Source organism: Ovis aries, chromosome 7, assembly GCF_016772045.2.
Source record: "Ovis aries strain OAR_USU_Benz2616 breed Rambouillet chromosome 7, ARS-UI_Ramb_v3.0, whole genome shotgun sequence".
NCBI lineage: Eukaryota > Metazoa > Chordata > Mammalia > Artiodactyla > Bovidae > Ovis > Ovis aries.
This window is the reverse complement of record NC_056060.1, coordinates 84397772-84420073: the sequence shown is the minus strand read 5'-3', so window position 1 is coordinate 84420073 and position 22302 is coordinate 84397772. Positions and strand designations below refer to the sequence as shown.

At 42.4% G+C, this 22302-nt stretch overlaps 2 protein-coding genes across 3 annotated transcripts in view; one reads left to right on the top strand and one right to left on the bottom strand.

Annotated features, from left to right (window-relative positions):
* Positions 1–10194, top strand: part of NEK9 (NIMA related kinase 9) — a 39629-nt gene extending 29435 nt beyond the window's left edge. The window contains exons 19-22 of the mRNA XM_012182349.5: positions 1769–1971; positions 3349–3510; positions 5886–6095; positions 7578–10194. Coding sequence (XP_012037739.2) covers positions 1769–1971; positions 3349–3510; positions 5886–6095; positions 7578–7700 — 698 coding nt within the window. The 3' untranslated portion in view covers positions 7701–10194. The remainder of the gene's footprint in view (positions 1–1768; positions 1972–3348; positions 3511–5885; positions 6096–7577) is intronic.
* Positions 10195–11070: 876 nt separating this feature from the next.
* ZC2HC1C (zinc finger C2HC-type containing 1C) lies at positions 11071–22178 on the bottom strand. Of its 2 annotated transcripts, none has more exons than XM_012182067.4 (3): positions 21531–22178; positions 19938–21285; positions 11071–13592 (listed from the first exon to the last, which is right to left on the bottom strand). In XM_012182067.4, the coding sequence occupies exons 2-3, from the start codon at positions 21264–21266 to the stop codon at positions 13329–13331; spliced, it is 1593 nt and encodes a 530-aa protein (XP_012037457.2). In that variant the 5' UTR covers positions 21267–21285; positions 21531–22178; the 3' UTR covers positions 11071–13328. The 2 variants fall into 2 exon arrangements, with proteins under 2 accessions (XP_012037457.2, XP_004011124.2); XM_004011075.5 differs by having other exon boundaries at positions 22078–22178.
* Between the last annotated feature and the right edge of the window lie 124 nt (positions 22179–22302).

The window sequence follows — 22302 nt, the reverse complement described above, 5'->3', positions numbered from 1 at the left end:
TTCAATAATTTTATCCACATTGCTTAGAAGAGTGCCTTGCAAATGGTATTATAATTAGTCAGTAAGTATTGTTGATTGTGTTACAGCCATCCAGTGAAATATGTGTTCAAATGAACAACATCTATAAAGTTCAAGCAGAATAAATAATATATTGTATAAAGATACATAAGTGTGTGATAATTTTTTTTTTTTTCCTCAAGAAGAAATGAAAAATACAAAATTAATCAGATTGTTATATCTAAGTAGGATGCCAGAGAAGGAAGGGAGTTCACAAGGTCAATAGAGCAATATCCTTGTTCAGTCCTGTCCTATAACTCTCTCTGCAGCAGTCAGAATGTTCTGTGTCTGTGTTGTCCGGTGTAATAGCCGACAATCGCATGTGGCTGCCAAGCGCTTAAAAAGTGGCTCTTGTGACTGAAGAACTGAATTTTTAATCCTGTTTAAATTTAAATAACAAAATATGGCTAATTGCTAGCATATTGGAAAGTAATTGTACTTTCACATAGTAGATTCATGTATGTTTATTTTGTTAGGCTTCAAAACTTAACACGTTATAAATAGCCTTATGTATATGTCAATGGTAATATAACTTATTTTTTGTAATGTAATTTTTTTAAAGCCATTTAAGACAAAAAAGCAAGCTTCAGAGATTATTTTGGCATCTACAGTTGTACTGCTTCAATACGAGCACAGTGTGGCACAGTGCAGTCCTCAAACCAAGTTAGCTGGTGGCCATGAATAAATAATCTGTAGAAGATACCATGCAATTCTTTTTGTTGTTGTTTTTTGGCAAATTTCTTAGTTATATTTTTCTTTGGCCCATTTGAAAATTCAGTTTCATTTCCTGACTGTGCATCAGCTCATCTTCATTAAAGGTAACTTGGAATCTGCTGCGTGACATTAAAGAATCAGCCATCACATTTTTTGTTTTTGTTGTTATTGTGCTTAGTTGCTAAGTTGTGTCCAACTCTTTTTTTTTTTTTTAATATTTATTCATTTATTTGGCTGCACCAGGTCTTAGTTGCAGCATGTGGGATCTAGTTCCCTGACCAGGGATCGAACCTGGGCCCCCTGCATTGGGAGCTGAGAGTCTTAACCACAGGCCCAGCAGGGAAGTCCCTTGTGTCCAACTCTTTTGCAATCCCAGGGACTATATCCCACCAGACTCCTCTATCCTTGGGATTTCCCAGGCAAGAATACTAGAATAGGCTGCCATTTCCTTCTCTAGGGGATCTTCCTGACGCATTCTTTACTACTCAGCCACCTGGGAAGCCCTCATATTTTTTCAAATTCTTACAGATAGTCATTAAAGAATTTGATGAATTTAATGGTTGAGGACTTCTCTATTCAATTGTTTTCCTAGAAAGGGAATTAATGGTGAGTTTATCTGGCAACTTTAAGAGATGTTTGGCTCAAATGTGAAAAATCTTTTGTATTCAATATATAAGATGAACCTCTATGGAGGATGTTGGAGTCTGAATATTTAAGGTTTGGATGCAGTGGTTGGGGTGATTATTCAGTAATCTAGTAGAACATTGATAATTAAGTACAAGCAAGTTTGGAAAGTAGAAGTGAATACTGTCATAAAGATCCTGATGCACAATACCTTGTGTAAAGAACTAGAAATTTAGGCCCAGGTATCTGACTTACACCGTTGCTGTTCCACTTCACGCAACTCTCAGAAACTCTCCAGGGGTTGGTGGGGCTGTCAGCTGGTAAATACTGTTGCATAGCAAAGCTCTATATTTCTGTGCTGTGTATCTGTCAGTGGTTCAGAGCTCTAGCCCAGGAGGTGGCAGCGGTGGCGGAAGAGAAGACGACAGTCAGCAGGAATCTGAAACTCCTGATCCAAGTGGAGGCTTCCGAGGAACAATGGAAGCAGACCGAGGCATGGAAGGTCTCGTCAGTCCCACTGAGGCCATGCGGATCAGCAGTGGGGCCAGCAGCTCCTGTCCTGGCTGGCTTCGAAAGGTAGTTCCTTTGGTGACAGGAACTCTGTAGGGACTAGAAGGATCTCTGTTTCCCATGTGCTGCTCAAGTGCTTTGCAGCAGGCATCTAGGTTTCTGATTTCTGTCTGAGCCGAAATCATCAAATCTCTAATCCTTTTTTTTTCTGACAAGAAAAGATAAGGTGGTCTCATACCTATATTACTTAAGTGAATGGAAATTAACGTAACCTTCCTTGAAAGAAGTGTTTGTAATGCATGTGTGCGAAGATTAAGCTTATAGATTTTGTACTGTGGTTCGTAGAATATCAAGGTAGTTGGAATGCCTTACAGTAGAAAAATGCCTTAACAGTGGTTACCTGTGAGTGATGGAATTACTGGTGATTTTTATCATGTTTCTTTGCCTATCAATATTTGCACATTTTCTACAGTCAATATTTATAGTTAGGGACCTCCCTAGCAGTCCAGTGGTTGAGACTTTGCCTTCCAAAACAGGGGATGCAAGTTCCATCCCTGATTTGGGAGTTAAGATCCGACATGCCTGCTGCTGCTGCTGCTAAGTCGCTTCAGTCGTGTCTGACTCTGTGCGACCCCATAGACGGCAGCCCACTAGGTTCCTCTGTCCCTGGGATTTTCCAGGTAAGAGTACTGGAGCGGGTTGCCATTTCCTTCTCCGTTGCATGAAAGGGAAAAGTGAAAGTGAAGTCGCTCAGTCGTGCCCGACTCTTAGCGACCCCATGGACTGCAGCCTACCAGGCTCTTCCGTCCATGGGATTTTCCAGGCAAGAGCACTGGAGTGGGGTGCCATTGCCTTCTCCATGCCTAGTGGCCAGAAAAAACAAAACATGAAACATAAACAGTATTGTAACAAGTTCAATAAAAAGACTTTACAAATGGTTCACGTTAAAAAAGAAAATCTTAAAATTATAGTTGAGAAATTTTAAATCACGCCCCCCCCCAACAAAAAAGAGGGAACCTCTAGATGTAAGGCTCCCTCTGTAACAATATTAAACTTGATAGCTACTTAGGAATGTGAATGAAAGAAGCAGCGCACAGTTCCATCTAAAGCTTCAGCCTTTAGCAGCCTGGCAGTTAGCCTCACGGCCATCACCTTAGAGCTTCCCAACTTGAATAGCCTTTGTTGACTGAGTGTGTTGAGGCATCACACTGGGTATCAAAAAGTGTTCTTGAAATTGAGTTTGAATTCCCTTCCCTATCTGCTCCTCAAAGGAAGGCCTGCCAGTACATTGACTGACAGGATAAGCTGTGTTGTAACCACAACTGTCCTGCTCCGCTAGAGGGTGCCGATGACACGTCAGCGTGAAAGCTATAGCAGGGAAGGAATTTGGATGAAAGTGAAAGGCTCAGATGGAACTGATGAGATTCTTTCTCTCATACGTAGGAGCTGGAAAATGCAGAATTCATCCCTATGCCTGACAGCCCATCTCCCCTAAGTGCAGCTTTTTCAGAATCTGAGAGAGATACTCTGCCGTATGACGAGCTACAAGGACTCAAGATGGCTTCCGAAGCGCCTTTGGAACACAAGCCCCCAGCAGGAGCCTGGGTAACTGAGCTTTTGCCTTTAAATCAAGACTAGATAAACAGTGGCTATAAGCTCTGCCCCATTCTCCTGGCCTCCCTGTCTCTCCCTCTAGCTTCATTGTTTCCCAGCTGCCCAGCATCAACTCACACCTCCTGTTCAGTAGTGCTTAAAGCCTCTACGCAAGGCTAAACTGACTTCTGTGGAAAGTATTTACCCTTTCGTATTTCTGACAGGCCCACACCTTTCTATACCAGATGATTGTCTGTCTGTTCTCTCTGCCTTCAGTTCAGCTCAGTTCATTTCAGTTGCTCAGTCGTGTCCGACTCTTTGCAGCCCCACGGACTACAGCACGCCAGGCTTCCCTGTCCATCACCAGCTCCTGGAGTTTGCTTAAACTCATGTCCGTAGAGTCGGTGATGCCATCCAACCATCTCATCCTCTGTTGTCCCCTTCTCCTCCTGCCTTCAATCTCTCCCAGCATCAGAGTCTTTTCAAATGAGTCAGTTCTTTGCATCAGGTGGCCAAAGTATTGGCCAAAATATTTCAGCTTCAACATCAGTCCTCCAGTGAAAATTCAGGACTGATTTTCTTTAGGATGGACTGGTTAGATCTCCTTGCAGTCCAAGGGACTCTCAAGAGTCTTCTCCAACACCACGGTTCAAAAGCATCGATTGTTTGGTGCTCAGCTTTCTTTATAGTCCAACTCTCACACCCGTACATGACTACTGGAAAAACCATGGCCTTGACTAGACAGATCTTTGTTGGCAAAGTAATGTCTTTGCTTTTTAATATGCTATCTAGGTTGGTCATAACTTTCCTTCCAAGGAGTAAGCGTCTTTTAATTTCATGGCCGCAGTCACCATCTGCAGTGATTTGGGAGCCCCCAAAAATAAAGTCTCTCACTGTTTCCATTGTTTCCCTATCTGTTTGCCATGAAGTGATGGGACTGGATGCCATGATCTTAGTTTTTTGAATGTTGAGTTTTAAGCCAACTTTTTCACTCTCCTCTTTCACTTGCATCAAGAGGCTCTTTAGTTCTTTTTCGCTTTCTGCCATAAGGGTGGTGTCATCTGCATATCTGAGGTTATTGATATTTTTCCCAGCAGTTTTGATTCCAGCTTGTGCTTCTTCCAGCCCAGCGTTTCTCATGATGTACTCTGCATATAAGTTAAATAAGCAGGGTGACAATATACAGCCTTGAAATGCTCCTTTCCCGATTTGGAACCAGTCTGTTGTTCCATGTCCAGTTCTAACTGTTGCTTTCTTGACCTGCTTACAGGTTTCTCTGGAGGCAGGTCAGGTGGTCTGCTACTCCCTTCTTTTTAAGAATTTTCCACAGTTTGTTGTGATCCACACAGTAAAAGCCTTTGGTGTAGTCAGTAAAGCAGTAGTCGATGTTTTTCTCTCTACCTTAGAAGTACCAAAATTGAAATTCCAAAATTCAAGACCAGTTTTTCCTGACATTGTGAGGGTAGGTTGGAGTTTTAAGTATATGTAAGAAATAATACTTGTAGTCTATTGGGAGAGCAATGCATTTATTCTCAACTTTGGTAGAAATCAAATTGTGGTAAATATCTCAATAAAACTGTAAACTGGGGATCATCAAACTTTTTCTAAAGGACTGCATAGTAATTATTTTAGGCTCTGCAGACCATACATTCTCTTGTAACCACTCAACACTGACATTGTAGCACAAAAGCAGCCAAAAATAATGCCTAATGAATGTGCATGTTTATGTTCCAATAAAACTTTATTTTACAAAAACAGGCCGTAGGCTGGATTTGGCCTATGGCTATCATTTGTTAATCCTTTTTAAAAAGTATAGTAGAAGACGGGAGAAAAATCCAGGCTAGCGTTATTGAAAAGCTTTCCAGAAGAGGAAATAAGGCCTTTGAAACTTCAAGGTAAACATTTTTATTCCTCTGTCAGTTAGCAGTCTTGAATTGTTTTAGTGATACAGTTTATGGAACACCTCTTAAATCTCTTCTAAAGTGTGATCCACTATATTTCATGAATATTGACCCTTTGAATTATGGTGTCCTCACTGTGATCATACTTGTTCCAAACCAAATTGTGTATTCTCCCACAACTTTATATTGGGAAGATATTAATGACTTTAAATTATTTCACAGAGTCCTCCAAAATAGATGATTTTTCTTTTACCTTACCATAATGCAACTGAGGCACTGAGAGCTCCCTTGCTCTGTGACGTTAGAGCCAGCCTCTACAGTAATCCCAGAAGTTTTCTGTTTCTCTTACATTGACTTCATCTGTATGTGTGTTTTTTCTTGTTACTTTAAAAGTAAAATCTGGTAGCACATAGAAGGGACATTGGATTCGGGAGCTGTAGCATCCAGGCAGAAGCTCCTATGACCCCTTTTCTCCTGTCTCTCTAGCCGCCTCGGCTGAATCCTGCAGGAACATGTGCTGGGAAGGCAACACCCTTGGTTCCTCCCTGTGCGTGCAGTACTCTGCAGGTGGAGGTTGAGAGACTGCAGGGTCTGGTGTTGAAGTGTCTGGCTGAACAACAGAAGTTACAACAAGAAAACCTTCAGATTTTTACCCAACTACAGAAGCTGAACAAGAAATTAGAAGGAGGGCAGCAGGTGAGAGCATTAAAAGAATAATTCAGTTTCTAATTTTGTTTTGAAGAATCACAGAAACAGAACACCAGTCACTGAAATGGACTTACTTCTTTGCAAGTACTTATTTTTTGATGGTGTAGTTTTTGTAATTAACCCCAGAAGCTCGGTCTGTCATTAGGCACCTGGATTGAATCATCTCATCACATAACTTCTATTGTTTTTTTGTTACCTTTTTCTTTTACTTATGAAAAATCTTAAACATTGCAGTTCAGTGGACTCCTGTATATCCACCATCTGTATTCAACAGTCATTAATATGTTGCTGTGATTGTTTCAAAAGTGTATATGTTTAAATATGTGTTGGTATTTATCCGTGTGTATTTGAAATAGGATTGTGTGTATGTGTGTACATATTTTTTTTCTTGAGCTAAACCATTTTCAAATAAATTATGAAAGTCATGACATAGCTGCCCTAAATACTTTATTACATACATCCAAAAGTAGACATTTATTCTCCTGGAGAACCATAGTATTATTATCACACTTAACAAAAATAACACTAGGATTCTTAATTCTCACTAGTACTCAGTTGACACTCAAATTTTCCAAGGTTTCCCACAAAAAAAAATGTTCTTTACAACTTTTTATCAGACCAGCAACCAGTTAAGAACCTCCTTTTACATTATGTTTCTTATTTCTTTTATATAGAACAATTCCCTGCATTACCACTCCTACCTGCTTTTTAAAAATAGTTTTCATAGCATTGGTTTATAGAAGAAGCAGGGTCAGTCGTGTAACAGAATGTCCTAAATTCTGGCTTTGTTTTATCTTCTCGAGATGTTGCTTCACTTGTTCTTTTGTCCCTTGTCATTTCTGTAAACTATAAGCTAGACTTAAGGCTTGATTAGATTCAAGCTAAGCATTTCTGGTAAAATACTTCACTGGTGTTGCTGCTTGCATCATTTTTAAAGGGTCATAGTATTGCTCTGTATAGAGTGAACTAGGATAGGGAAATACTGTGAACCATTGGCTTTTTCCTTTACCAGCTTTACACGTTTGCACAAATCAGTTTGTTTCTCTGAGCCCTTGTTTTCACCTGAAAGAAGAAAATAATACCGCCTACCCTGTATGGTTGTTTTGAGGATGAAATGAAATAATGTCTGTGAAGGTATTTTGGAAAGTAATATACACACTTGAGGTAAGCATGGAGTGATTGGCAGCAGTAGCAGGCAGGAGGACCATTTTGCCTAGGGCTGTTAGAGTTTTAAAACCAAAAATTCTGCAGCCCAGAAAACCCTGCAGCCCTAGGCAAATTGCAACACTTGGTCACCCTACCTGCAACAAGTGTACAGGAGTGGACCTTACATAAAGTCCTGTTACGCAGGTAGTAGTATGGGCTCACAAAACCGCGGCTATGCATTCTCAGGGGTTGGCATTGAAAATGTAGTCCTGAACTGCTGTAACCAAGTGGCAGTTAACCTGGAACTGTGTTTTATCTGGACAGGTGGGGATGCATTCCAAAGGAACTCAGACAGCAAAGGATGAGACGGAAATGGATCCAAAGCCTGACTTAGATTCAGATTCCTGGTGTCTCCTGGGAACAGACTCCTGTAGACCCAGCCTCTAGTCTCCTGAGCCTGTCTAGCCTCCAGGAAACTGGGATCCAAAGACCTTCACAGCACACTTACTGAACGCAGAGCGCGCTTTCCTGGCTTCGTTCACCTGCAGACAAGGAGCGCGAGGCGGAGGTTCTGAAGCACTTTCCGTGTACACTTGGAGAGTAGCACTGCCTGTTAGGATCTAGGAGTGGTTTTGTGTTGGAGAACGGGGGGCCCCATGGCCCTGGCTTTGTCCTCAGTGACTGCCATAGCAACAGCAGCTCTGTACCTCATCTGGTGATCCCACCTTTGAAGAGGAGACACGATACTCACGTTCATTTTGCTGCTAGCAGCTTATATCCCACTTATCACTTTCACCGTTAATTGGAAGCTGCCTTGGGAATTCAGTGCCAGGCATTGCACCTCTGGGTGGAGGAAGTTAAAGTGTAAAGCTGGAGAGGGCTGCAACCAGGTGCAGCCCGTCCAGGGTCATCTGGAGAGTGGTGAAGTGTTCTAAGCCCTCTCAGGAGCCTTAGTCCAGGAAAGTATGTCTGGTGGAGCCAGTCTCCAGCTTGTTTTCAGAAAGTTGAATTACTTTGTGCAGCTGAATGCTTTAGGAGGAACAATGGGCTTAGGTTGCTTTTCCTCTGAGAGTTGAGTGGAACTTTTTCAGTTAGGAGCAGAGAAAGAAGGGCAGGTCCCTCCTCGTCACACAGCAGGAGTGTCAGGGTGGGATTTCCTAGCTTTGGAAAAGCCTTTTGAGAGATGAGGCGTCTCATAGAGAATTGAGTCCATGGGGCAGAAGGAATGGACTTTGGGGGAAACCATGAGGGGAGAGCCTTCTTAGCTGCCTCTGCTTGGCATCTTCGAGAGGACCTAGAGTGACTTGAGTCTTCTCCCCTGAGAAGGCTACTTGTGCCTCTGCCTTCGTGGCTCTTAGGGTTCTAATCTTGACATCAGCAGCCCCAGCCACTCCCTTTTGTATGTCTAGTCAGTATTTTTCCCCTTTTGGTGTTTTATGAAGCCATATCAGTGAATCTGTATCATCTTTCCTACTTGAGTGGCCCAGAGCCAGCACCCAAACCTGGTAGTCCCTGAAGCCTGACAGAACAGGAGGATCCTGCCAATTTGGAGAGGAATTTGGCTGAGAGCCAATCCCTGTGTCTTCGTGTCCTTGTAGACAGCAGCAAGGCAGCTCTTCCAAAGAGAGCAAGTGTCCTAGAAACGTTTGATGGTTTTACTTAAGGAGGTGAGCTTTGTGTTTCCAGCTCACCTTTACATGAGCTGCCTTGATGACTGTCACATCCTACCTCCTTAGAAAGAGCTGAAATGATCTGTTTCATTTTCCCCAACCAACAAGTAAATGTTTGGTATCTATTTAATATTTTGGAAGGACCTGTGCAATGGAAATTTTGCCATTTCCCTAAAATTGGTGGTGTGAAGGCTGCTGCTCCAGGAAAACCCCACAGCTGGGGATGGGCAACTCTACTCAATGGGATCTTCTTTGGTTTGATATTCCCATTGTTTTCTCGATTCTGGGAAGCCTAGTACAATGGTACTAATGTAATCACCGAAGCCTTTTCTTAAAATAAGGGAAGGGGCCAACCCTGGATTAAAGTTACAAGTTCTGGGGACTTGGGGGGGTTTGCAACAAACCCTAACAATGGGTTTTGGTTCATCATGTAAATGCAACTTTGATTTTTTTTTTTAAAAGGACTGACTGGCCTTTCATGTTCCTGTATCCCTTATGCTCACCATCTCAGCAGGCCTGAGAGGCAGGGTCAGTTTGGGTGTTAATCATGAGTATTGCTTGTGCCATGGAACCGAGGGACATGGGCACGTTGCTGAGACCGTGGGGTGAAGGAGCACTGAAGGGAGGGTGGGAGCCCTGGCTCCAGAGAGGGAGTCACTCTCCAGCAGTGGGACGCTGGGGTCGTTTGCTCTAGCATGTTCCCTTGGGAAGTCTTGGTTTGCTGTTAATGTGGCTGAGAATCTAAGTTCTGTGCCTTAGAGACAATTTGCACTTTCCCAAATTGTGCCTGGGACAGCCATATGATTTTTCCCACCAAAAAGCTATGCAAACAGAAACCAGTTCATAGGTGGCAACCACACATCAGATAAAAAAGTGAAAGGTGAGGCAGCAGAAATGCCTTTGACTGGTTTTCTATAGCTATTTTTAAATTGTGTCCTACTTTTCTTCTTTATGTAGTGCTAGGTGTTTTAAGTTTTCCAGTAGTATTGCTTTTGCCTTATAGTATAACCTGAGTTACTCCTTTGCTCTGACATTGTTGCTGAAGAATTAGCTTATTGTTAGCCAGATGTTTGAAAGGTTGAGGGTGGAGTGGTTTGGCATTTCTGTTTTAAATAAACATTTCAACTCTCAATCAGTGCTATGCCTCAGTGAGCCTGCACATGACCTTAGTCACTGGGGATCAGATACACACAGACTCCAGGCCTTTGTGAATCTTTGATTCAGTGAGTCTTTATATAAATAAATAAATGCAAGGGGCATTTGCAAAGAAATAATCTTTGCTTCTTTCCAATTTGTTTTTTCTTGCTAATAGAATCATTTTTGCTGCTACAACTTTCTTCCCCCGACCCTCAAACTTCTAAAATACAGTGCTCAAAGTGCTGAAGGAAAAAAACAAGCCATTAAAAGAGGAAGGGTGATGTCTTGTACTTATCTCCTCAGTCACAGTGGGCTTTTTCAAGTGATACTGCCAGTTTATGTTTATAAAACTGTTTTCCCTCAAAAAGGCTGAACTGTATTTGGTCTCCCTGACATAGCACAGCCAAGTTGTAACTTCTCTTGGCTGAACATTTCACTAAGGTTAAAAGCAAGAACAGACCTAAACTCACATTTCATTCGATTTTGCCATATATTTGGAAACATTAATAATAGAACAACTCTGGTGCAAGGATGTATTGTAAATAAATTATTTCCAATGAGCATCCCTGGGCCTCCAAAGTAGTAGTATTCACGGTAGTGTCAGGCCAGAGTGGCTGTAGTCAGGACGGCAAAACATGTTCCTTCCAGCCACAAAGCAAAAAATCATTTATCGCTGCAGTGATTAACCATGGATATAATTTAGTGGTTCATGCTGATCATTAAATCTCACAGAATCATGAACATTAAGGAGGGAAACACTATATCATTTCTCTGCTACCTCCTGTGTAGCTGTGAAAAGTGACAAATGGATGACCTACAGCAAATGTTGGCCAAAGGTGCTGTGCTGCATTCAACAGACTGCTGCTAATACTCTCAACATGTCTGCATATACTTTTCAAGGAAGTGAGTCTTACTGTTGAGGTTTTTTTCCCATTCCTTAACCTTTTGAACTTTAAAAATTTATAGCGTCTACTTACTAAAGGTTCTTGGATACAGTAGTATAACACGGAAACATTAACAAGCAGCATTTATTTATCCTCTGTCATCCTCTGCTATCCAGGAAGAGACTTAGAAAAAGGGTTCTTCTTCCCAAAGATCCAATCAAGCTAAATTTAAAAGGCTAATGGATATTCCTGTTGTAATCAAGGCCTAAACATGTTGAGATCGAAGGGAACACTAGGGCATTGACTATTGTTTATTTCTCTAGCAGCATAAGAAAGCACTCCCCACACACACATTTGTTCTCCCTGGAGGCCCCTGGCTTGTGACCTTATAACATCATCCAGGGGTTCTGACCAGACAGACAAGGCAAATAAGTGAAGCATGCCAGGCGGGTGGTGTTCTCTGTGCTCCACCCCGTCTGGAAGGAGCAACTGGTTCCGAACCCCACTCAGTGCTGAGCAGAGCTGCAGGCCCAGGGTTTCCAGAACTTCCAGTTTTTCAAAAGATGCTCCATATCACCATTTTTAAATGTCAGATTATACTTTTAATGCTATGTCAGTCAAAACATACCTGTGAAGCAAAGCAGTCCACGGGCTACCACTTTGTGACCTTGGCTACCACTCATTCTCATCATCTATTGCTTTTACTATCAAGTGTGAAACTTAAAAGTGGGTACCTCGTTAAACTTGCAGGAGAACTATATATTGGGTTACATATCTGATGTTTCTCTGTGAGGTTTCTTTAAGTGACCAACCAGAGGCGCCATTATGTTATACCTCTTTTTCTTTGTAACAGGAAAAGCATAAAGCAGTATATGCTGTTTTTTAAAATATATATGATTTTGTTTTCAGCCTAGTGTCTAGCAGCTTCACAGCTAAAGCCTTAAAGACGGGCATATCAGATTGGTCTGATCTGTTGGCCCAGCCACTCGGTAGAAGCTGCAGAGGAAATGGAGCAAGAGTGAGTGGCCATCTGTAGTTAGTAAGTATGGTTCTGTGGTCTGCACAGTCCCCTTTGCCCAGGTCAGCTTCGTTGACTTTTCTCCAGTATCTTAAACTAACAATTTGAGTAATGCTCTCAGGACAGTAATCTTAACTAGTATTTCAGATCTGTTGTGCTCACCTGATTCTACCTGAACTGATATTTCCCCCATCAGACACTGTCTTATCACTTCTCCTGTTTGACAAGTCTGAAAGTGAAGTCGCTCAGTCGTGTCCAACTCTTTGCGACCCCATGGACTGTAGTCTACCAGGCTCCTCCATCCATGGGATTTTCCAGGCAAGAATACTGGATTGGGGTGCCATTTCTTTCTCCGTTGACAAGTCTAGGACTCACTCATTTTATGATTTAAATTTAAATTCCCCAAACCTATTTTTTCAGTGCCTAATTATGAAAGTTACTTGCAGTAGGCACGATTCTGCTGAGAAAATTTTAGATCTGGCATTTTTTCCTTCAAAGTTTACTTTCCAGAAGAGAAGTTTACTGTGATATAATCAGTACAGACATGTGACACTGAAATGTCCCAGCTTGCTTGGAGGGTACATTTTGCTGCGTCATTTTAAAAGTCATCAAACCAAACTGATTTGAAAGCAGAGTGCTAGCAACAGCTGAAATTAAAGTTGCTTCCTTCCTTTTTCTTTTTTGACATATGAAATTCATTAGAAAAGAACAACTACAGAGACATAGTGTGCTTTCTCCCACCCCTACCCTGTAAAGTAGATAAAGATGAGGTTCCCTTTATGACACAGTACCACATGGGGAGGGTTTAGGACATACTGGTGCCCCAACCTTACATGCTTGGATTGACTTTCTGCCAGGATCATGTACCAGGGAGGTCATTTGCCTTACAGCAGAAGTGTATTTTTTATAAGAGACAAGATGCATGATCCTGTGACACCAGTGAGCCAACTTCTTACAAGAACGAGAAGAGTTAACCGGAACCACAGACGTACGTGCAGAGGCAGCGGCAAGAAGGCACAACAAATGCAGGCCCTTAACTAGCACAAACCATAATCAGGCTTGCGAGAAGAGAGCTTTAATGCAGCCTGCTCACTGCTCTTAAGTTTCTTCACCCATCAGTTCTCAGAGCAATTACATCAGGCACATCAGCCGGAGGTGGTGATTTAGTGGGAAGCTGAGGCATCCTTTTGCATCTTGCTGCTTAGCAATGGGTCTTTTTTTCTTCACTGATCTCAGCTCTGCAGGCAGATCTGGGATATGTAAAAGTGTTAGTTCTTTCTGCTCTGCATCAAATGACTCTGTTCCTACTTACTGCTCAAGAGAAGCAGAAGCGTTCTGGACCATCAAGGAGGTTTCCACTGTTTGCTCAACTGTAGTGCTTTCTTGGAGGCGGAGGACGGTTCTTGATGGTCTTACACTTGGGGATGTGCCGCTCTGCCACCTTGGGAGCAAAGTGGCGGCTACAGTGAGGGCATTGAATATAGTCTGGATTTTCTACAGGCAGGATGGGAGGCAGGTCTGAGGGGTTTCCACCTTTGGCAATCACCTGCTGGAACTCTCGAGCCTGACGGAGAGTACGGATGAAGGATTCATGCTTCTGTCTCCAGTTGCTCTTCCGAGGAGGTTCAGCCTGTAAGTTGAAGAAAGACTGATCATTTAACTTGGTGTCTAGGTCATCCCCTTCCTGAGTCTCTGTTAGAATGATAGTAAGGAAGTTAAAAGGATGTTAATACACAAGGTCAAAGAGAACAGGAAAGGAGCAACAATGATAACTGACTTGCCAGAGTGGAGACACTTAAACCTAAGGGCCTGCAAAGGCGGATATCACTGAGAGGCAAGCCGGTTTTCCCTGAGAGGCTTAATGCTTAGAAATACAGGTAGTGGAAAGGGGAGGCACAGGGCTGGGAACAGGTCAGCTCTGATGGCTCCTCTCCACCTTGCATGTCCGAGTGCCCAGTACTTCCAACACCCTCTCTGGAGAAACTGAACCAGACAGGTTTCAGACTCAGGATATCCAGGCATAATGGAGAACAGGGTTAATCTAGGAGCTGAAAAGGGATGAAGGGCAAGTTGTACATGATGTATTGTGTCCCCCACCATCCTCCAGAGTACCAGGCACACTGGCACCCTCCTTGGAGACAAGAGTTCTCTGGATGCATCAGGCAGTTGAGAGAAGTTGAAATGATGACTCTGAGCAACCCCACTTAAAAGGCTCACTGTTTGATAACCTAATATGAAAGCCCTCAGTCAACAAGCCCCACTTAAGCTTAAATATGAATGGACAGACAAGGATCACTAGATATTTAAGTAAAGCTCTGAGTTTAAACTTTCCTGACTTCAGGCTACACTACAAAGCTGCAGTCATCAAACCAGTATGGTACCGGCAGAAAAACAGAAATTTAGACCAATGGGACAAGATAGAAAGCCCAGATATAAACCCATGCACCTATGGGCACCTTATTTTTCACAAAGGATGCAAGAATATACAATGGAGAAAAGACAGTCTTGTCAGTAAGTGGTGCTGGGAAAACAAGACAGCTACATGTAACAAAATGAAATTAGAATACTTCCTACCACCATACACAAAGATAAACTCAAAACGAATTAAAGATCTAAACGTAGACCAGAAACTAAAACTCAGAGAAAAAATAAGCAGAATACAGTGACATAAATCACAGCAAGATCCTCTATGACCCACCTAGAGTAATGGAAATAAACAAAGGAGATCTAGTTAAACTTAAAAGCTTTTGCACAGCAAAGGAAACTATAAACAAGATGAAAAGATAATCCCTCAGAATGGAAAAAAATAGTTATAAATGAAGCAACTGACAAAGGATTAATCTCCAAAATAAGCAGCTCAGGCAGCTTAATATTAGAAAAATAAACAACTCAATCAAAAATGGGTAGAAGACCTAAACAGACATTTCTCCAAAGAAGATATAACAGATGGCTAATAAACACATGAAAATTTGCTCAACATTGCTTCTTATTAGACAAATGCAAATCAAACCTACAATATATCACTTCACACTGGTCAGAATGCTCTATCTCTGCTCTGTGTTCAGTCATATCCAACTCTGCAACCCCATTAACTGTAGCCTGCCAGGCTCCTCTGTCCATGGGATTTTCCAGGAAAGAATACTGAAGTGGATTGCCATTTCCTCCTCCAGGGGATCTTTCCCACCCACAGACTGAATGCATGTCTCCTGCATTGGCAGGCATATTCTTTACCACTGAGCTACCTGGAAAGCCAGAATGGCCATCATCAAAAAAATCTACAAACAATAAATGCTACAGGAGGTCTGCAGAAAAGGGAATCCTCTTATACTGTTGGTGGGAATGTAAATTGATACAGCCACTATGGAGAACAGTATGGAGATTTCTTTGAAAACTAGGAATAAAAGTACCGTATGACCCAATAATCCCACTACTGGGCATATACCCTGAGAAAACCACAATTCAAAAAGACATGTATCCTAGTGTTCATTGCAGCACTATTTACAATGGCCAGGACATCTAGGCCAAGAAGCAACCTAGATGTCCATCAACAGATGAATGGATAAAGAAATTGTGGTACATATATACAATGGAATATTTCTCTGCCATAAAAAGGAACAAATTTTGACTCAGTTACAGTGAGGTAGATGAACCCAGAGCCTGTTATACAGAATGAAGTAACTCAGAAAAACAAATATTGCATATTAACACATATACATGGAATCTAGAAAAATGGTACTGATGAACCTATCTGTAAGACAGCAGCAGAGACACAGACACAGTGAACAGACTTCTGGGCACAGCAGGGTAAGGAGAGGGTGGGACAAATGAGAGCGCAGCACTGACCCATCTGTAGACAGCCAGTGGGAGCTGCTGTAGGGTGCCGTGAGCTCAGCCAGGTGCTCCCTGACAACCTGGCATGGGTTGGGTGAGCCAGGGGGGTGCAGGCACGGTGCAAGAGGCAGGCCATGGCTGACTCACGCCTATGCGTGGCAGGAACCACAACACTGCAGTTATCCTCCAAGTAAAGTTTATTTAAAAATCATAATATCAACAAGTATTAGAAGAGATTTGTCTATGAAATGAGAATATATATATATTATGAAAAAGTAATGAGAAAACCAGAAGTAACTATTATAAATTAATGCTGTGGTAGCTAAAAAACAGAACTGTTGTAAATAATGTCAGAAAAATTACTCAGAATGGGAAAAAAGAATTAAGATGGAAAGTAGAAAACATCAGAAAATTAGAAAGCCAATCCAGAAAATCCAACACCAACCAATAGGAGTTGCAAGAAACAGGACAAGGTGGAAATTATTAAACAAATAAGACACTAAAGATTCCTAGAAATAAAGGTCCCTACCCTTGAGATTGAAATGGCCTATGCACTACCCAACACAATCACTGTAGAATTGCAGATTAAAGAGAGAATCCTATAAGCTTTAATAAACAGAAAAAATATATAGATTTCATATAATGGAGAAGGAAACAAAACAGCATCAGATTTCTCAACAGTAACACTAGATGCTGAAAGCTAGTGGGAAACTATCACAAAGGTTCTAACAAAATAATTTTCCATCTAGAATTCTCTATCTGGCCAATTCATCAGTCAAAAATAAGACTGTAAGATATATTTTCATTCATCCCATGACAAAAAAACATGCCTCCATTCACCTTTTTTAATAAGCTTCTCCAAAGCAAGGAGTCAAGCAAGAAAAAGGAAGACTCAAGATGCTAGGAACAGAAGAGAAGCAAAGAAAAGGTCCCAGACAACAGGTCTGCACCAGGCCTCGAGGAGAGCCAGTCTGAACTGGAGCAGGAAGAAAACAATGGGAGGGAGGTTTCAGAATAAAAAAGTCAAACGGATAGACTATGAGTAGTGTTTTGGCAGTTACAAAAACATTAACAGGTGTCTGACCTGGGAGGATCATTTAGGGAGGGAAAAACATTTAAGATCGGTATGTAGGAAACCAAGCAAATTAAAACATGAGTCAATTATTAACTCTGGGTACATGTGGGCAGGGGCAGATTCTGTTCCCTGAGCAGTGAACAAAATTTATGTGATTATTATCACATAAATAGCTGACTACTGGTTTAACCCAAAATTGGGATTTCACGACAATGGAAGGACAGAAGTGGGAGGAGAGGGGATATGAACCCACAGTGTCCATAAGTGGAGGTGAACAGATCTTGTGCCAAACTGATAAATCAAGAAAATAAGTATATTATTTAGAAATATACATACCAGAAGAGTCATCTATCAGAACTGCCTGTGGGGGATAGCTGAAAGCCAAGAGAGGGATGAGGCAGAAGACTCTTGATCTGCACTACAGGTCACTTAGTAATACATGATTTTTTAAATTTATTCAACCATTTGATGAAAATAAAACTAATATTAAAAACAAGGGGAAAAAAGGCAAGTAGCTATTGGTGATGAATATAGGAAGAGATGTTATCAAAGGGAAAGGAAGGATCCATCAAGAGAGTCTTACTGAAAGAGACAAGGTAAGAGAATCAGTGTTAGAGATGGTATAAGTTCCTCAACCATATGATACTTACACTTTTAACTCTTCATTGTATTGAAGTTCATTCAATTAACACTTATGAATCACAAAGCACAAAGATGTAGCCTCTTACACTCAAATGCACGATGTACAGTAGCGAGACCAGAAGTATGAGTCAGAAATTATGTGAATATTAAAGGAGAGAAGAAAAATCACCCATTCTTCTGAGTACACAGAAGGAATGACAGACACAAACCATTCAGCTTGCAAAGGCACAAAGCTTTGGAGTAAGACTCAGGACAGTCCGAGGAGGGGAGTGCATCTCAATCCAGATACTTTCTGCCTTCCTATCCTCAATGCAACATGTTTCCTCAAACAAGTTTCCACAAAGCCAGGGCATCTGATCTCAGAAATCCAATTGTTTTGCTTCATTGCTATGGTATTTGGGAATTTAAGAAATACAAGATTCTTTTTGGCTCTGGCCAGAAATGAACCACTGTAGTGGGACAGAGAACTCCCCAGTGGATTATTGGGTTGACCAGAAAGAAAACAGGAAAGAACAGGAATCTGTGATCATATCATTATCTGCAAGAGCAAAATGTTGACTTCTCATTGGCAACAGGATTTCAGGGAGATCATCGATAAACATAGAAACCACTTGCTTGTAGTCACTTCCCATACTAAAAGAAATAACTCTAACTGCAAAAAACATCTCTTAACAGCCATCACATAAATACACACATAAACTATGAAGTGCTAATGGACAAGAAATGCTAGCGCAGCAGTGGGGAGGGTTGGAAGGAAATGAAAATAAAATAATGCTTTCATAGTTTAGAGACAGGGCTTTGAGATCATGTGGTCTAGGCTTTCCCACATTTTGGTTATTTGCATACCACTTTCACCTTATCCTCCTTACTATTTTTCTTTAAAGTCAATATTCCTAGAAATCAAGGGCTTATTATGGTTTACTTTCCTAATACACATTAAAATTACTAAAATAAAAAGTGTTTGTCAGCATGCCATACTTTGAGAAACACTTATTTACAATCCCGGTGGTATAACCTTGACAAGGTATAACCAGACAATCTTCTCCCGATCTGACTGTCCAAATGTGCTTATGAAGTTCTCCCAAACATATGGAACTGTCTTGAAGTCACTTTTTACAACCTAGTTTTTCTGCAGCTAGGAATGTTCACCAAAAATAAAGTCCTCTATCCCAGAAGAAAAAATCACTCCTAGGCATATATCTGAAGAAAACCATAATTCAAAAAGATACACACACCCCGATGTTCACAGCAGTACTACTTAGAATAGCCAAGACATGGAAGCAACCTAAATGTCCAGCAACAGAGGGGTGGATAAAGATGCGGTCCATATACACAATGGAATATTGCTCAGCCATAAAAAAAAGAATAAAATAATGCCATCTGTAGCAATATGGATGGACCTAGAGACTGTCATACTGAACAAAGAGAAAGTCACATATCATATGATACCACTTATATGTGGAAAAAAATTTTTTTAATGGTACAAATGTGCTTGTTTGCAGAACAGAAATAAGAGTCACAGATGTAGGGAACATCTGTGGTTGCCAAGGAGGAGTTGGGGGGGGGTATAAATTGGAAGATTGAGATTGAGATATACAGACTACTATATATAAAATAGATAACTAATAAGGACCTGCTGAATAGCACAGGGAACTCAATACTCTGCAATGACCTATATGGGGAAAGAATCTAAAAAAGAGTTATATATGTATAGATATAGAGATATCTATACCTATATATGACTGATTCACTTTGCTGTAAACCTGAAACTAACACAACATTGTAAATCAACTATACTCCAATAAAAATTATTAAAAAAATAAAGTCCTCCACCTTTAAGTTGTTTACGCTCTAAATGGGGAGAAAAAGAATTCCAAACTTAATCGTGCGTTTCATCTATTTACTAAGAAGGTATATCAAAATTAGCCAAACTGGAAAAATTAGAGTTCCAGGAGTGGTAACAAGTCCTAATTTGGGGTGATGGTAGAATATATTATAAAGAATGAGGAATTTTGTCAGGGTAGTGAAATGCTTCATGATATATATATATTTCATTCTCTTAAATTTTCTACTGTAAGTGTTTATTACTTATACAATCAAAACAACATATTTTTAAAGTCTAGATTTTGGAGTCATTCTGACCCAGATTTATATGCTGCCATTTAAAACTGTTTGTGATCTTAAGCAGCTTAACCTGAGACTTGATTATTGAACTGATAAGATAATGAAATCTTCACAGGGCTGTAGTGAGGAACATATGAAAACCTCCCATCACTGTGACTGGCACACAGTAGTAATCAATAAATCAAATGTGAATTCGTTCTCCCTGTAAGACACATGAAATCTTTCTAAAGAAAACAGATGAGGACATAACAGGCTCTTAAAAGTGATCCCCACTCAATGGCAAATCCATAAGGCCCTTGTTACCTTGACTGAAGCTGGACCCTTCCAGTTCAAGTACTGCTCTAGTTCTGTGCCCTTGGCCCGGGCCCTAGAGGAGTCAAACACTTTCCTCTTGGAACCCTGCATCCTGCGGCAGATGCTGGAGTGTCTCTCCAGCCTGAGCAAGAGAAACTTTCGGCCGCAGTGGCTGCACTCGCCCAGTTCTGGCTCTTCAGTGGAACAGCTGGAGCCTGAGGAGTCTGGTGCCCTGGATGAGCTAGAATTGCGGGTGTATCTCTGCAAAGCGCTCAGCGGTGCTTCTGTAGCTTGAGAAAACTTCTGCTTCAATGGCCTTGAGACTCGGTCTCGGATTTTGTTATTGCTTGCCACCAGTCTTTCCCTTTTGAGCTTCTGAATTCTATAATTAGAGAACTGGAATGGACTAGAATTCTCTCGAGATTGTCCCCAAGTTTCATCTTCTCCTGTGTCTCTGTTGAAGACCTCCTCAGACCTGAGTGCTGGAGAGAAGATAGGTTTGTATGCGGTGATGCTATTATCTTTAACTCTCCTCTGGGAGAGCACCATTCTCTGAAGCTCTCTTTTTTCATTTTCCTCAGCCTGTTCTTTTCCCTTCTGGATCCTTCTGAGTTCCTCCTCCGTCTTCTTCAGCTTTTCCCTCAGAAGAGTCTCTTTTCTGCGGATTTCCTCCCCTAAGCTCTCCCCTGCAGCTTCTAGTCTTTGGATTTGCATCCACTCCGTCCTGTTGGCATTTGCCATGACCCTTTCCTCCTGAGTGGCAGCAACTGGACCAACCATCGATGAATTCACCCAGTTCCTCGAACCAAAGCTACTGTACGAATACTTTCTGGGCTCAGGGATTCTTGGAGAGGCGTTCCGGTCTCCATCAGTGCCAGCCTCACCTGTACTATGGGACTTCCGATGAAACACAGGTTTCAGAGGGTATGCTCGGTCAACCCCCACTCGCTTCTTTGTCAAGGGGATGAATTCTTGGTCATTTGTTTTGGGATACCGGGACTGAGGGTCTGATGTGTAAAACAAACCCTTGGCTTGGCCCTGGGGATTGTTCCTTGAATCCTGCTGGCTCATTCCAGCACAGTGAGGATACGAACAGCTCTGGGCTTTTGTGCAGGTGTTCCACTTGGGGTGAGTGTAGAGATTATCCAGCATCAGTTCTTGGTTACTCAAAAGCTTCTGCTGGAAATTGTTCCTCGGGTGCCCTGTAGAGGACTGCTGGGAAGAGTCACCTTTTCCATAGGGGTCTTGCTTAGCTGAATGGAGCTCTGGAGCATCCCTTTTATTATGTGGGAGCATAACGCCCATAGGCAGAGGCAACGCCAACTGGAGACCAGCCATTCAGAGCCTGGACTGAAGCCTAGGGGAGATTTAAACCAGACACATGTGAGGAGTTTGTCTGAGGTTTACCTCCACTGTTAAAGTATAACTGTTTCTACATCTGCCTACCCACAATTCCCCTTAGACTTTTTAGGGACGCTGGTGCTGGGTCCACCAGAGCTTTCATTCAATAAGCATTTGGTGAATGCTTACTGTGTTCTGTGGGTGCTTATTAGGTTCTGAGGATAGAAAAAGGAGTGTGATACAGGTGTTCCTGCCACCTACCTTTCCTTTGTATCACTACCAGCCTCTGCCATACACAGTGACGCTTCCTCATACACAATAATACACTCCACAGCAGATGGAAAGAGCTATTGGATTGAAAGTCAGTTTTTAGGCCTGTGACACAGGACAAGCAGCTTCCCCTCGCTGGGGATTCGCCCAGAGTTACAGGACTGGAATTGAGGGGCCGTTGGACTGTGAGTTCAGCCCCATCATTTTATAGGCGAGAAAACTGCAGCCCATTGGTAAGTGACCGGCACAAAAACTCTCGGGGCTTCCCTCCTGCTGGAACCGTGCTTGATCCTAAAGAGCACAGAGCCGGCTCAGGGCATACAGCAGGTGCCTGGCTGCCAAACCCTCACGCAAGGACCACTCGATCCGGCCACCGCGGGTTTAGATCGGAACGCGGAAGTTGCGTTCTGTCCTGGAGGGTCACCCGGGACGTCCCCGACTTGTGACTCCGCTTCGGAGACAAGGCCTCGGCTCTTCAGTCCGTCGGCCCTTGGGAGATCGATGCGCTGACCCCATGCCTTCCCGCCCTTCCGCGTACCTGAGGCTCTTTTGGAGGCGGCTCCCGCTTAGGGGAAGCCACAGGACTCAAGCTTCCTCACCACACGCCCTCCAGCAGCCGCCGGCCGCGCAGGCGCTCTCAGAGGGCAGCTGTTATTCCCGTTGCCTGGAGACGGGGGCACGTGCGCGCGCCCACCCCCGCCCCGCCGCGAATTCCGCGGGGCGTGCGCAAGCGCAGTCCGCTCACCCGGGGCCGCCGGGGCCG

What these genes read in the sequence shown, in the direction of transcription:
- ZC2HC1C (XM_012182067.4), bottom strand. Translation starts at nt 21,266, where the DNA reads ATGGCTGGTCTCCAGTTGGCGTTGCCTCTGCCTATGGGCGTTATGCTC. An exon ending in AGGGTCCAGCTTCAGTCAAG is followed by an intron (nt 13,593 to 19,937) that starts GTAACAAGGGCC and finishes TTCAACTTACAG; the next exon opens with GCTGAACCTCCTCGGAAGAG.